This window comes from Entelurus aequoreus, linkage group LG10 (genome assembly GCF_033978785.1).
Source record: "Entelurus aequoreus isolate RoL-2023_Sb linkage group LG10, RoL_Eaeq_v1.1, whole genome shotgun sequence".
Classification (NCBI taxonomy): domain Eukaryota; kingdom Metazoa; phylum Chordata; class Actinopteri; order Syngnathiformes; family Syngnathidae; genus Entelurus; species Entelurus aequoreus.
Window position 1 is genome coordinate 20,141,480 of NC_084740.1, and position 15,405 is coordinate 20,156,884.

A 15,405-nucleotide genomic window follows, 5' to 3' on the forward strand; every position below is an offset into this window, starting at 1 on the left:
CCTGAGAGGGACAAGCGGTAGGAAATGGATGGATGGATTTACAGTTTCTACATGTGATCGGTATTGGCTGATCTCACAAATGAATGATAGGAAAAGGCATCATAAAACCCTGATGGGAACACCCAGAGTTAATGGAGTATAGTGAAAAAGTGAAATATTGTAAACTACTGGTTATCAGTCAGTCAGGGACAATGGCTTCCTGAGCTTCTAATGAGTCTCAGTCTGAATTGAGCTCTTAAAATAAGTTAACTTTTGCACGACATTCTTTATTTAAATACGCTTGCACTACTGAATGCCTAAACACAGATGCCGTAGTGACATAAGAAAACAAATGACAAGCAGTATTTTATTTTGGATTAATGGTTACACACGCACACACTTTTTAAGCACAATCAACTATCTGTTTTTACACAAACTGTGCAGGGCTTTTTTTTTAATCTTTACTCAAAAAAAACGCTACCATCAAAATTTCCACAATGGTGCAAAATGTGTTGGACAGCATTATTAGATTATGACTCATGTTTTTTGCTTTGTTTGTTAAATTGGTTAAACTGGGTGTACCTGACACTCCCCTCAGCAGCAGGAGGGTGAAAGACGACAAATAGGGAATAGAAGAGTCCAAGAATGCCTTCCGCTGAGATATTAGATTGTCAGTCTTTCTTCCCTTTCAGGGATACACTAAAACCTTCCCTAACAGTGAGAGCAAAGTAAACCAGGGGGCCGACCAAAGACCTGCCATGCACTCACCCCACTGACTCATGCTTAGTGGCCAACACCCATCAAACACACAGTGCAAGCTCAGTCCCTATGCCAGGTTTTGTCACTGGGCAGAGGGCTGCTTGGCTATAGTAAAAGCAATGACGTGATGCCCCCTCTTCCTCTACGCTCGGCCAGCCTGTGCAGCAACAGTAGGGGTAAAAATATCCCCACCAGCGCCTTCAGACAACCAGCTCATAAATTAACACTAAAAAGTCCTGCAGACAACAACAGCAGGCCAGCCGTTGAGAGATTTAAACCATTTGGGTTGTCACCGGCCGCGATCGGCTTACCAAAGACTTTACTAAATTTACCCGGTAGAAGATGGAACATAAGAATGCACTCTAGATCACTTTTCATTTTAAAAATATAGTCAATTATTCTTATACAAGCTTAAATACACTATGTATTGATGTTGTTTTTACAAGGGATGGGCATTGGACTGTTTCCTCGACCGACACAGTAGTTGATTTAAACAGTGACTGATAACTGCACCTTGATAAACTCACGGACTGACTGGCGCGGCTCGCTAGCCTAAATGCTAACATGAAAACAAGAAACATTAAGGTCTTTCCCCCATTGCAAAAAGACATACCACAATCTAAACTTGTACAAACACATTGCTGTCTGAGCAACTAAGATATTCAATTGTGCACATTGAACCTACAAGCTGCACTCTGAGTACAGTACAGCGTTATTGTTCTATATTCAGAGGAATACGAGACAGAGGTGCATTCAAGGCCGTCTAATCAGAGTTTTGATTGATTTAAACTTTTATTAGTAGATTGCAAAGTACAGTACATATTCCGTACAATTGACCAATAAATGGTAACACCCGAATAAGTTTTTCAAGGGTCCACGTTAACGTTAATCAATTCATGGTACAAATATATACTATCAGCATAATACAGTCATCACACAAGTTAATCATCAAAGAATATACATTGAATTATTTACATTATTTACAATCCGGGGGGTGGGATGCGGAGGGGGTTGGGGCGGGGGGGTTAGATTGGGTTGCTATCAGCATACCTTATTCATCAACAATTATATCATCTGAGAAATGGACATTGTAACAGTGTAGGTCTCTCTTGGTAGGATATGTACAGCAAGTACGAAGTAGAAATAATAAATTATATTAACAGTTTTTATTTGTTACGCACTTTTCATTTAAATAAGTCTTAACGTGCTACAGTACAAACCAATATTTAAAACAATAAAAGCTTAACCATTAACACAGATAAAATACTAAGACTAAAACAGTATCAGTAAAGCATAAAAAAAGCAAAACATGCAAAATAGTGGGTTTTCTTAAAGTGTGTCTATTTATTTTAGTTATTTAAAAAACTTGGTCAAAAGATTTCAGTGTGTGTAAAAGTACTTCTGCAACAATAATGATAACCTTGGTCACAATATTTTTCATATCGTTTATATCCCTATATGCACTTTGTTTTGTCTTAATTGCTCAAGGACACAATTAATCAACAATCAATTATTTTCCCACCAAGGACAGCCTTTCCAACTACCACTAAATCCCTGAGTATGCCCACCTTATGTAATTTAAGAAAAACGTCCAGAACTATTCAGTTTCACAAGCAAAAGTGATGCCTAATGCCTGGTAACAAACTAACTTCTATGAAAACCTAACCTCCTCGAAGGAGGTAAAACTGCTCGGCTCCAAAAGAAAACGTTCTTTCATTAAGGCTACTAAATTGCGCCCGACTAAAGTTCTGTTTCCAATTTGCCAAGGTTATGCACACAAAAAATAAAATACAAAGCATGCTAAAGGCTCTTATCTTATTAGGGCTTGCCAGTAATGAAGCTCAATCTCCCATCACTGTCAAGTAGAGACACAATGTTCCAAGCAAACTGCTTGACTGGGTCAAATGAAAAACAACAATAGGGAAAAAAAAAAAAAGAGTGATGAGCTTCTTTAAAGAAACTCCACTCCGTGATGGATGGACAGGGATTAGAGTTGTTAAGACACCCTCCATCTGTAATTCACCGTCATCTTTGAATGGCTGATCTATTTTGCGAGTGTGCAAGACCTTGCTAAAAGCATTACTGTTGCACCCATTTATGTTTTAAGTGGAGGAAAAAGAAAAGGGGGGAAGCATGCAGAGAAGACAAGTTAACAGCTCGCGACGTTGTTTCAAAGCACTCTCTGTCCTGTAACAACCACCTAGCTAGTTTCGACGCGGGGGAATGGGACACGCTGATCAAATAAGATTTTAATGAACATCAGCAGCTGGAGCCTGAGGAATAGGCTGAGATGGCTTAAAGCTACGGACATCTAGGTTGGCTTGGATTTTCATCATCAAAAGCATCACACACACACACTAAAATTGTGTTTGCCACTAGCCTATTCTCACAAAGACCAGGAAAGGCTGCAAAAACCACCATGAGAAATGTGTATACTGTGATCACATACTAATACTGTTGCTGCAATCTGATGACAACTGTCTGAAACATTTAGTTTTTTCAGGTCCAATACACAACTATATCACAGGGGGGGAAAACAAACCACGTTAAACTTTATTTATATAGCACTTTTCATACACAGGCAAGCGCTGTACAAAAAAAATAGAAGAAAAGAAAACCCACGCACGCACACACGCACATACACACACACACACGCACGCACACACACCAGTATTGACAATAACAAAGCAAAAACAAAACAAAACATAGCATGGCACTGAGGATTTGTGGAAAAAAACGCCACCTTTGAGGCATCCCACACTGGAGAATAACTGAAAGTAACGCCAACTAAAAAAAATAGTATAAAACATATGATCAAATATATGTAAAGATCAAATATAAAAAATATGAATATTACATTAATAAAATAAAAAACAATAGCTATGTGCACATAGACACAATTAATCGGATTACAAGCCTAACCCGAATAAAAATGCTTCACGTAAACACGCCATCTGGAATATTCTGACCCAATCACACACGTTGGAAACAAAATTTAATTCTGATCAAGACGGGTGGTTTATGCCGATAGTCATTCGGATTGTAGCACATGAAAACGCCTCTTCCGAAATACGGGTTGAAATTCTCCTTAATGCGCATGTCTTTGAAGTCAGCCATACTTTGATGGTGAAGGGGGACTAAATGTAATAGTCTCGGAATGAGGTGATTGTCTTGCTGCTGTGTCAACATGTACACAAGTAGCGTTATATACTGTTGAGTTTGTTGCTCTAAAAGTGAGACTAGCAAAAACAAAAGTATGTTCTGGAGTGTCACGTGTCGATGTAACAATAACAGGAGTGATCCAGTTGCAGTCTCAACGAGCTGTTTTATTCACGACCTTACAGCTACTCCAAGTGCTAACTGCTGGCCTCAGGCACATGCACAGAATGTGGTAACATGAGGCAACTCGTACATATCACAACATAAATGGCACATGGCTCCAATTCAAAAAGAAAGTTAAAACAAAAGTAGTGAAGCAAAAAAACATTGTTAAATAAGTACAGTGACAATGTTGAACAAGCAGAAATGGTCAAAGCCACATTTGTTAACAGGAGAAGTCACTGCTGTTTCAGCACCGGCAATGAGCGAATTCGTACAAAAGATGGCGCTATAGCACAAACAATAACACACCTTTCCTATTACGGTATATGGTGCGCATGTCAAAGTAAAGTATTTCGATTTGAGGTGTGATGCATGAAAATTCACGTCATAATCAGATCTCTTTTTTCAGGGTCCATGTACAGAGTAACATTCTAATCCAAATTAGGATCAGATTAAATACATTTTGCCCATGTGCATGTGGCTAATGAAAGAATAATAGTAAATAATATTAATAAATGCGATAAAAAACAACACAATAAAATAATAAAAAAACATTCGAGTTTAAGATGATCAGTAAAAAGCCTGATTAAAAAAGGTGTGTCTTGAGCCTTTTTTTTTTTTTTAAATGTCAATGCTCTCTGCAGTCCTTAGGCTCTCTGGCAATCTGTTGCACAAGTGGGGGCCATAGTTGCTAAATGCTGCCTCACCGTGGGTCTTTGTTCTGGTATTTGTTAGAGCAGAAAGGCCAGTTCCAGAGGACCTCAGGATCCGCAAGGGTTGATACGGTAAAAACAGGCCAGTAGATAAGAAGGTGCAAAGGCCATTATAGACATTCAAAAACTAATAATAGAACTTCCGTGAAGTCGTCCGTGAAGCAGACAGGGAGCCTAAAACTTTAAAACTGGTGTAATGTGCTCCCGCCCTCTGGTCATCATTGTAAAGTTCTGTTATTATTTTTGGGAAGGCAAGAGAGCAAGGCATTACAATAGTCTTTAACGACAGGGGGGGGAAAGCATGCATTAGCACCTTCGTGTTGGCCTTAGAGAGAAACGGGCGGACTCTGGCTATGTTCTTAAGATGATAAAAACATATTTTTGTAATATTTTTAATATGTGGGATGAAAGTCAGCTCGAAGCCAAAAATCACGCCCAGATTTTTTATAGACTGTGTTGGTTTAAAATCTAGTAATTTTGGTCAAAGTTTCTCCCTCTGATCCTCAGGGCCTAAAACTAAAACCGCTGTTTTGTCCTTTCAGCACTTTTGCAGTAGGAACACTGTCTTGTCATAGCTTTAACATTAATACTCACAAATGGCTTATATATTCCTCTCAGCAAAAATAGATATTTGTTATTCATTTGTTTAAAACATTACATTCCATGTCCAAAAGACGTTTCAACAGTACATGCAAGACACGACTCCCATTTGGTCAAAAACCCTAACAATGTTTTTACCATATATCAATGATATACAACTATACTGAATCAAATATAGGACAACATGGACAAAGTTAGGGCTGCAACCATTAATCGATTTTGAAAAGGATTTCATTTATATTATGTTGCATCGATTAAGTGTTTCAGTGTAACTAATACAAATTTATAAAATCCATAAAGCATTGAGTGGCCAGAACTTTAAATACGCAAACAGTTTCTGCAATGCCGCTGCAAAAAAACACAAGAGTGCAGTAGTGTGTTTTAAAAAAATATATGGATAAATATAAATATATGTTAATGATGTGCATTTATTACAAATGTATTATAAAGGTTATTTATTGCAAGCACAAAAAAGGTTTATTTCAACTATTTTCCCAAAAATACGCATTGAGGCTATAGTGAGTTTTATCCGATCACTCGATTACTAAAATGATCATTAAATCATATGTTCAATAGCAGTAATCTAACAAATATTTCTTAGCGGTTTAATGACTCGTTTTTCTTTGATAAGCACTGTTTTGAAATTAGTGTCATACCTCCTTGTTTGCTCAGATTTGGAGTCACTGGTTTCGAGCAGGTCTGTGTAGTCAGGTCACTGATAGATAGTACTTTATTGATTTCTTCAGGAGAGTTCCCTCAGGAAAATTATTAAAATGTGTGAGTGTTAACCTGGGCCAATAACAAATTTTACTGGACGATATATGGAGCTACAAATTATTGTTGACAAACGATATTATTGTCAACATTATTTGGAGACCCAATTAACTACTGATGTAATGATTATACGTAATAATGCAAGTATACCCTTTCAAATCCAATAAACTTGTATTTCTCTTATATTTTAACATTGTAATTGGAATGTAAATCTTAAAATATCCAAGTTAAAAAAAACAAACTAATAACAATAAAATATATTATGTCAGCACAATGTTGCAAAAACACAACCAAAAAGCAATGTCTCTATTAAGTTATTCTGACCGAAATGATGACGGTTACCATTACTATCGCGGTATTGTCCAGGCCTATGCGAGCGAAAGGCAGAAAAGCTCTGACTCTCTTAAGGGAGAATTTATTGGGAGCCACCTGTTGGCATGTACCTGTATAAAACTCCAGACCCCAACTATAAGAAAACCAGACTTTTTTCAGTCTTTATTCCACAGAAAAAAATATAGGTTGTATTCGGTTACAAGACTTTTGAGCGGAAGTAAAAAAATAAAAAAAAAAGTGTAAAGAAAGCATCCAGAGTGCGACCTATCCGAGTATGCAAGGGGGCTAAATCTTACCGCTAAAAGCAGATACGAGCAAAAAATCATAACCATGCAATGGAATCTATCACTAAGCATTAAGAAAAAGAGATTTGTCGAGTGATCTCAAGGATTAGCCGTCGGTCGCGTTTCCACACATGTCGAACAACACACCGCCATTCTACACGGCAAAACAGATGAAAGCTTGGAAAAGCCTCGAGATCTACAAATGATTTGTGTTTGACTGGATCAAGGAAACTGGTATCGAGATTCTTCCGGATAAATTGTGAATTGGTAATACTCAGGTAAGGTTGCATTTCATAATTTAGCTTTGCGTTTTGTGAGTACATGTCCTTGTAAAGGAACAAGATTCAGCACTAACAGTCTGTTGTTCATATTCCCATTATGTTAACCACTCAAAGACAACCGGTGAGACCACTGAAGGCATGGCTGTGTTGTGAAAGAAGACAGACAAGTGATCACAGCTCAATCACTGCATGGCCGGGAACGTTTCGGCCATGTTTGTTGCTTTGTTATGAGTGCACATGATTTTTCCCCATCTGTATAAAAATATATACAGTAGATGTCAACGTTGAGTATGTGCTGGAAGCTTTATTTACGATTGCTGCCTTTGGTAAAAACTTAACTCTTTTAGGTTTTGCTCACATTTGCTTTCTTTTATTTTGACTTGCCGAGTTGGTGCTTTACAAAACACTCGTGACAGAAATGTGTTTTAAGAACTCCGAAACAAGATCAAACTCAGATAATATCAAGATAACACTTAAAAGGGAAATACTAAACTTTAAAAGAAAAATAAACAAACCTTTAACATGATCACTGCAAACTTGTACGTTTTTCAACTCCCTTGGACTGGAGTGATACTGTATATTTGAGAGTCATTTTTCTCGTTGTTTGGTAAAATCTTGACATCTTTCGCCCTTCTTGATTACGCAAGCGTAGGGCATTTTTCTTCGAGAGAGGCAAAATGTTGCCCAGAACGCTATGAAAACAACCTTCTCTGGCCTCCCATTTCGAGGCTGACATAGTTAATGAGCCGGACGTGACGTCAGGTGAATACAACCTGTACTGTAGGGCTGCAACTAACAACTAGTTTGATAATCGATTAATCTGTCGATTATTACTTCAATTAATCGATTAATAATCGGATAAAAGAGACAAACTACATTTCTATCCTTTCCAGTATTTTATTGAAAAAAAAACAGCATACTGGCACCATACGTATTTTGATTATTGTTTCTCAGCTGTTTGTAAATGTTGCAGTTTATAAATAAAGGTTTATTAAAAAAATAAAAGTAGCCTCTGCGCATGCGCATAGCATAGATCCAACGAATCAAAGACTAAATTAACCGCCAACTATTTTTATAATCAATTTTAATCGATTAGTTGTTGCAGCCCTACTATACTGTCTCACATTCAGGTCAATATGGTGTACTGCTGCACACCAAACACCAATGGGAAGTAGGCCTGGGCCGACAACAAATTTTGATTGACGATATATTGGCCTAAAAATTACTGCTGATAAACGATATTATTGTCAATATTTTATGGGACCAAATTAAACGATGTAATGATAATACATAATAATACTTGTATTTCTCGTATATTTCAACATATGAATTGTAACGTAAACCTTTAAATCCCCAAGATAAATAAAACAAATAACAATAATAAAATGCACTTGAACAAAAATCACAACTAAAAGCAATAAAATATGTTAAGGAGGGTTTGGGGGCCTCAAACATACGCAACCAAAACAATAAATAAAATGGCTAAATAAATTATTGACAAAGTTGCACATCAATATTGAACATGTAGGCAGAGGTAGAGTTTTACATTACTTAATTGACAATCGAGTTTGGACCTTTTAAAACAAAAGTGCAGAGTAACAGTGTAGACACTACATTATAAGTAGATGTATTCACAGGTAAGATGCAAAACAAACCTGAAGTCTGACAGATTCTGAGTGAGGAATGACTGGACAACATGACAAATGTCTGTCAAACATTTGCAGCACTTTTAGAAATGCTCGTTTTATAACAGTATTAACTAGCAGCGTGTCTTTGGCGATGTGTTTCACCACACTGTTTTGTAAACACTGGCCTGGCTTGTTCACTAAAAGCGAAGTGAGTTTGGACTGTCGTGTGGTTTTGTTTCAAGTGGAAGTGCAGGTTTGTCGTGTATCTACGGTTGTGTTCGATACGCTAATCTTGTTTCAAAGGTTTAAACTGAAATATGGTGGCATTTGGTTTTGTGATCATTTTGTCTATATTTGCTACCATATGCTAACTAGTTGCACTGCCTCGCCGCACAAAGACTCAAAGAAACTTAAAAGCTATGTGCACATGGACACATTTAGCCATCCATCCATTTTTTACCACTTGTCTCTCTTGGGATGGCGGGGGGTACTGGAGCCTATCCAGCTGCACTGGGGTATGGCATGTACATTCAGGACAAGTCGCCACCTATCGGATTAAAAGCCTAACCGGTATAAAAATGCTTAAATGTAAACACGCCATTCGGAACATTCTGACCTGATCACTCACGTTTGGATCAAAATTTAATTCGGATGGAGACACATGGTTTATGCCAATAGTCATTCGGATTGGGGCACATGAAAACACTTCTTACGAAATTCGGTTTGAAATTATCCTTACTGCGCATGTCTTTGACATCAGCCATGCTTTGGTGGTGGAGCGGGGACTAAATGTATTAGTCTCGGAATAAAACGATTATCTTGCTGCTGTCTCCCACCAGTCAACATGGACACAAGTAACGCTATATACTGTTGAGTTTGTTACTCTAAAACAGAGGCTAGCAAAAACAAAAGTATGTTCTTGAGTGTCATTTGTCGATACAACAATAAAAGGAGTGATACATTTGACATCTGAATGGAGCTGTTTTATTCACAACCTTACAGCTATGCTAAGTGCTAACTGCTAGCCTCACGGACGTACACTGTACAGAATGTCGTAACATGAAGACGCCAACCCATACATATCGCAACATAAATGGTACAGAATAACTCCATTTCAAAAGAGAGATTAAACAAAAGTACTGAACAGAAGAAATAAATTGATAAATAAATACTGTGACAACGTTGGACAAGCAGAAATGCACAAAGCCATGATTGTTTACAGTGGAAGTCATTGCTTTTTTAGCACCTGCAGTGAGAGAACTCGTCTAAAAGATGGTGCCATAGCACAAATAATAAGACACCTTTCCTATTACGGTATGTGGTGCGCATGTCAAAGTAAAGTATTCGGATTTAAGGTGAGATGCGTTAAAATTCACGTCCTAATCGGATAATTTTTAAGGGTCCATGTAAACAATAACATTCTCATCCGGATTCCGATCAGATTAAATACATTTTGCCCATGTACATGTGGCTAATGACGAGATAATTCACCTCTTTCTTTTCATTCTGTTATGGCACAAAGCGGCTAAAAGCGACAAAAAGCGTGAAAATCTTGAAAGTATGCAAATGGCGATTTATAGACGCTGGAAAACTTACCAACTTAAGTTTCATTTATCGTCGGTTCATTGACTTACCGAACATCGACCCAGGCCTAATGGGAAGTATACCATTTTTAAGTAAATTTGTCATACAAGGCTTTGGACAAGAAAACGATCCCGCTTGGAAAGTCTGAGTTCTGACCTCAAACGTAAACAAAAAACATGGCTGCCAGAAGTTCTTGGAGAAGTCACCGCTATGCCAATTCCTGTCGTCAGTTTTATTCTACTAAACACTGGCATGGAAATAGGATTGCAGAACACCCCCAGGTTATCAAAATCATTCAAATATATAATTTATCATTCAAAAAAACTTTCGTCAAATATAATATTTCAGTGCGTCTGACAAGAGTACACTGAATTGACCTCCTTTGGCATTCAAACACACTTTGTACTCGTCGTAGGTAAGATATTTCCAACTATGCGGTTTTCTGGAAAGCTGCATGAACAGACAAAAAAAATGGACCGGAATGAGGATGAAAATGGTCCTTCTCTAAGGGCCTTCCTCCAGTAGCCTTTTGGTGGGACTGAGAGTAAATAAGATGTCATCAATAATAGACAGTGAATGTTCTGAGGAGTTCTACACACACCAGCTCTGACTGATTCCTATCCTGCAGACAGGCCTGCCAAGCGCCAGCCTTTTTGCACACGCTCAGATTCACGGTCCTGACTAATCGCTTGTGATAGGGGCCTTTGCCATAATTACCCAGGGCCTTATCACAAACTTATGCGATGCATTTTTCATGTCCTGGCTGCTGGCGCTGCCTTCACTGTCCATGCTGGCAGTCAATCTACGAGGGGAGGGGAGCGGAGAGGAAGGAAAAAAAAAAAAAAGACTGATCCCGCACAAATTCACACACTCCAGTTCAAATAGGGAGAAATGTGTGAGAGCGGGGTGAAGGGCCAGCGAGGAGACGGAAAAAAATAAAAATGGTAGGAAGAAGGGAGGGCAAGATTGGATGGAGGTGGTGGGTGAACAGGAAGGGGGAGGGAGATAGTGAGGACAGCAAGGAGAGAGAGCAGCACATTTTTTTTACATAATGCATGAACAAGGGAGCAGGGGTAGGAGGGCAGCGCAGGATCAAATAAATAGGAGAAGTGAAGCCTTGATGATGTGGCATAAGTGCAACACAAAGGCTGCCGGGGGACGACTTATTCAGTGTGCTTTTGTCTAACACACTTGCAGTGACCTAAAAAATGTTTTAAGTTTTAACCATGTGTGATTTGGGGGGGCACTAGCCTAGATAATACCATGTTATGTTAATGAGCAAGGGGGCTTCTAATATTCATCAAGTTGAAATCCAGCTAGGGCCATGTTAAATGCCACAGGGAGAGGGGGCACACACACAAACACACACATTCTTGTATTTGTTACCTTCTTGAGACCTCTGAAAAATGCCTACCTCTGTAGGACCACCCTTTCTAGATATATAAAGATTTGTATTTACAACATTAATAATATATACATACTATGCAAATATAAAAAACGAGTTGGAATTTCACAAGAAAATGGTCACAATTTCACAAGAAAAACTTAGAATTTTGGCAGAACTATAATGAAAGTTGTAATTTTACTCAACGCAAGTCAACATTTTACAAGAAAAACTGAACATTTGTGCAACGTTATGATGATTAATTTTACTCAATAATAGTCACAGTTTTACAAGAAAAGCTTAAAGTTTTGGCAATTTTATGAAAAGAGTCATAATTTTACCGGCCAAACGTCATAGTTTTATAAGAAAACTTTAACATTTTGGCAATATTACAATAATAACCTGAATTTTACTTGGCAAAATTATGACAAAAGTCATAATGTCACTATTTTACAAGAACAAAAAATGGCAATATTGTGATACAAGTCTGAATTTTATGACAAATGTCACCATTTTGCATTAAAAGGTAATCATTTTACGAGAAAATATTGCAATATTACAGAGACAGAAAGAATATGAGAAATTGTTCCCAATTTTATAAGAAAAAAGTCGACACATTGTGAGAAAAAGACTGCTTTTAGTTAATTTTGTTGTTGAATTTTTTGTTTTTAATGTTTTTTAATCTTCATTATTTATTTCATATCATTACAGTATGTCTCTATATACATATTTACTGTGTATATATATATATATATTTTTTTTTTAATTAATTTTGGCCGACGTGGGCGCATTTCAATTTCTTACACACACTTGTTATTACATATGTTGGCCACATGGGGAAGCACTTAAAATTTTTACACACACTTGTTATTTCATATGTTGACCAGAGGGGGATCACTTTAAAACTGACACACAGTCAGTATGAAAAATCCCTCCTTTTTGGGACCACCCTAGTTTTGATTGATCTCACCACCAGGGGGTGCAAATGAGATCTCTATTTTTAGTTTTTTGTGATGTGCTTAAGGCCGATGACAAATGAGCCACGGACCACAGATGGCCCCTGTGCCGTACTTTGGGCAACCCAGCTGTAGACACTAACTGTTAATGGCCACTATCGTCTTAGTACCGTAGTGTATTTATTCATCCTATGGTCACATATGGCAGTGGTTCCCAACCACTGGTCCGGGGACCGGTACCGATCCGTAACGCGTTTGCTACTGGGCCGCAAAGAAACTTGAAATAATTTATAAAGGACTGCATTTTCTCTGACTTAATTTTGGCCTGTCCCACTAAACAATCCAATAAGCTTGTTTATAGATGTACAATAAAACTCCTCATAGGAAGTTGTTATATTTGCTATAACTGTGTAACATGATACAACGCACATTCATGAACATATCAAATACAAATGTGACAGATTGTAGCCGAAGGCTGATTTCCATATGCATCTCATTGCAAAGAAACAAGCTCCCACTAATTCAGCGTTATAGTGAGTTGTATTTTTCATGCACTTATTTTTGCTGTATTTGCTGGGGACGTCTCTGCGCTGCTGACCTGTCTTCGCTCGGGATGGTCTCCTGCTGGCCCCACTATGGACTGGACTCTCACTATTATGTTGGATCCACTATGGACTGGACTCTCACACTATTATGTTAGATCCACTATGGACTGGACTCTTACACTATTATGTTAGATCCACTATGGACTGGACTCTTACAATATTATGTTAGATCCACTATGGACTGGACACTCACACTATTATGTTAGATCCACTATGGACTGGACTCTCACACTGTTATGTTAGATCCACTATGGACTAGACTCGCACACTATTATGTTAGATCTACTATGGACTGGCCTTTCACACTATTATGTTAGATCCACTATGGACTGGACACTCACACTATTATGTTAGATCCACTATGGACTGGACTCTCACACTATTATGTTAGATCCACTATGGACTAGACTCGCACACTATTATGTTAGATCTACTATGGACTGGACCACATCTGCGGTCCCCTTCAAGGTTTCTCATTGTTCCATTGGGTTGAGTTTTTCCTTGCCCTGATGTGGGATCTGAGCCGAGGATGTCGTTGTGGCTTGTGCAGCCCTTTGAGACACTCGTGATTTAGGGCTATATAAGTAAACATTGATTGACTGACTGTATTTATCTGGCACAAGTGGAATGCCGGTCCCTGAAAATAATGCCTACATTAAACCGGTCCATGGTGCAAAAAAGACAACGCGGGTTGTCTTACGTCAGCACTGGAAGCCGTAAAATCAGCCGTTCACCTGGCACGATTTTTTTCAGGGGACGAGTAGGGAAGTCCTTCTTTCGCTGCCGTCTTGTTTTATCATATATTGCTGCCTTTGCACCTGTCAATGTTTACTTTTGAACGCACATTAAATCAACAAAAAATCCTGACTTTGGAGCAATGTTCACGGACTCTGGTATTTGGCTCTCTATTAGGCTGCAATGTTTTTTTCCGTATTGGGACCATGATTTCGGTCCTCATATGGAAGGTACTTTTCCTTGTTGGTGTCTCAAGAAGGGTGGAAATACAAGAACACACACACACACACACACAACAGTGCCATTGTCTGGGTGTCTTGTGATAGGTCAAACTGCCTCTAATATACACTAGCTGTGTTCACACGCACACTGGGCCCAATATTCGATCCGGTTCCGCCTTCCATAACGCGTGCATGTCCAGATCATTACCTTTGGCACGATTTCTGGACTTCGCCGTCCAAAAAAAAAAAAAATGTAAAAAAAGGTCCCTAACCTCCTTCGTTAATATTTATGTCGTCAACAAACAAAGTGTACGTGGCAGTGTTAGTGTCTAAAAACAGCTCTCAAACCGCTAGCCCAAAGATGTTGCTAACAAGTAAACTTGCTAGTGAATAACACATAAAAACGGAGGAATAACGAGTGTTGTTTGTATTTTGTTGTATTATTTGTCCTGCCGGTAAAACATTTAGCTGACGGCGGCTAAAGCTCCAGGCTAACTACTACTCGCTAAAAGTTGAACAACACGCCATAAAAAGGTGGCGAAGAAGCAAAGCTTTCCCGTACTAGGAGCACCGTTTTTGTGAAGAGGGCTTTTTTTTGTCTTGTTATTTCCCCGCGTCCCCGCCGTGTCGTCGCCCGCCGGTCGCCCCAATAGCGGCGTCCGATCGATGCAGAATTGAACAAAGAGGATCAATTTCTGATCAGCCACTTTCATCAATGCGAGGCAGAGGGGGAGCTCTCGGCTTCTCTTCCCCCCGCGGTACAAACAGGCGACCGAGACGACGGCGGCGGAAGGCGGACAAAAGCACACAAAATGCCAAGCCACCGAGCAAGAGCCTCGGCGGAAGGGAGCCGAGCGAGCCGGAGAGAGATCGACACTGACCTGTAGTTGTTGCAAGTCAAAGCGCTTCCAATATTGAAACATCGATCCTGCATTGGCCGCCATCTTGAGACATATTGAGACAGGAATGAGATGCTGATAGAGCGCGCGGGGTTGGAGTTCAGTGGAGAGGAGCGGGAGGATGGAACACCCGGACCGGACTCCTCGTCGCGGAGCGCAGCGGCTGCACGGAGCGGAGTCTCTCTGCGGGAGTGTCGCTTTAATAACGCCATTGTAATTGCTTAAATAGCGTTTCTATCAACACACAGAATTCGCAGGTAAATGCCAAATTCGGCTTTATATTTCACCTGAAACAATGTTGTTATTCAAGATAAAAGAAAAATAATGTTAGTTGGGCCACTAGGGGGCT

General features: G+C 39.0%; 1 protein-coding gene across 5 annotated transcripts in view; it reads right to left on the reverse strand.

The window, feature by feature from the left end:
• cux1b (cut-like homeobox 1b) overlaps positions 1–15,174 on the reverse strand; it is a 214,341-nt gene extending 199,167 nt beyond the window's left edge. For all 5 annotated transcript variants that reach the window (XM_062060265.1, XM_062060266.1, XM_062060264.1 and 2 more), the window contains exon 1: positions 15,039–15,174. In XM_062060265.1, the coding sequence (XP_061916249.1) occupies positions 15,039–15,101 (63 nt within the window). In that variant the 5' untranslated portion in view covers positions 15,102–15,174. The remainder of the gene's footprint in view (positions 1–15,038) is intronic.
• Between the last annotated feature and the right edge of the window lie 231 nt (positions 15,175–15,405).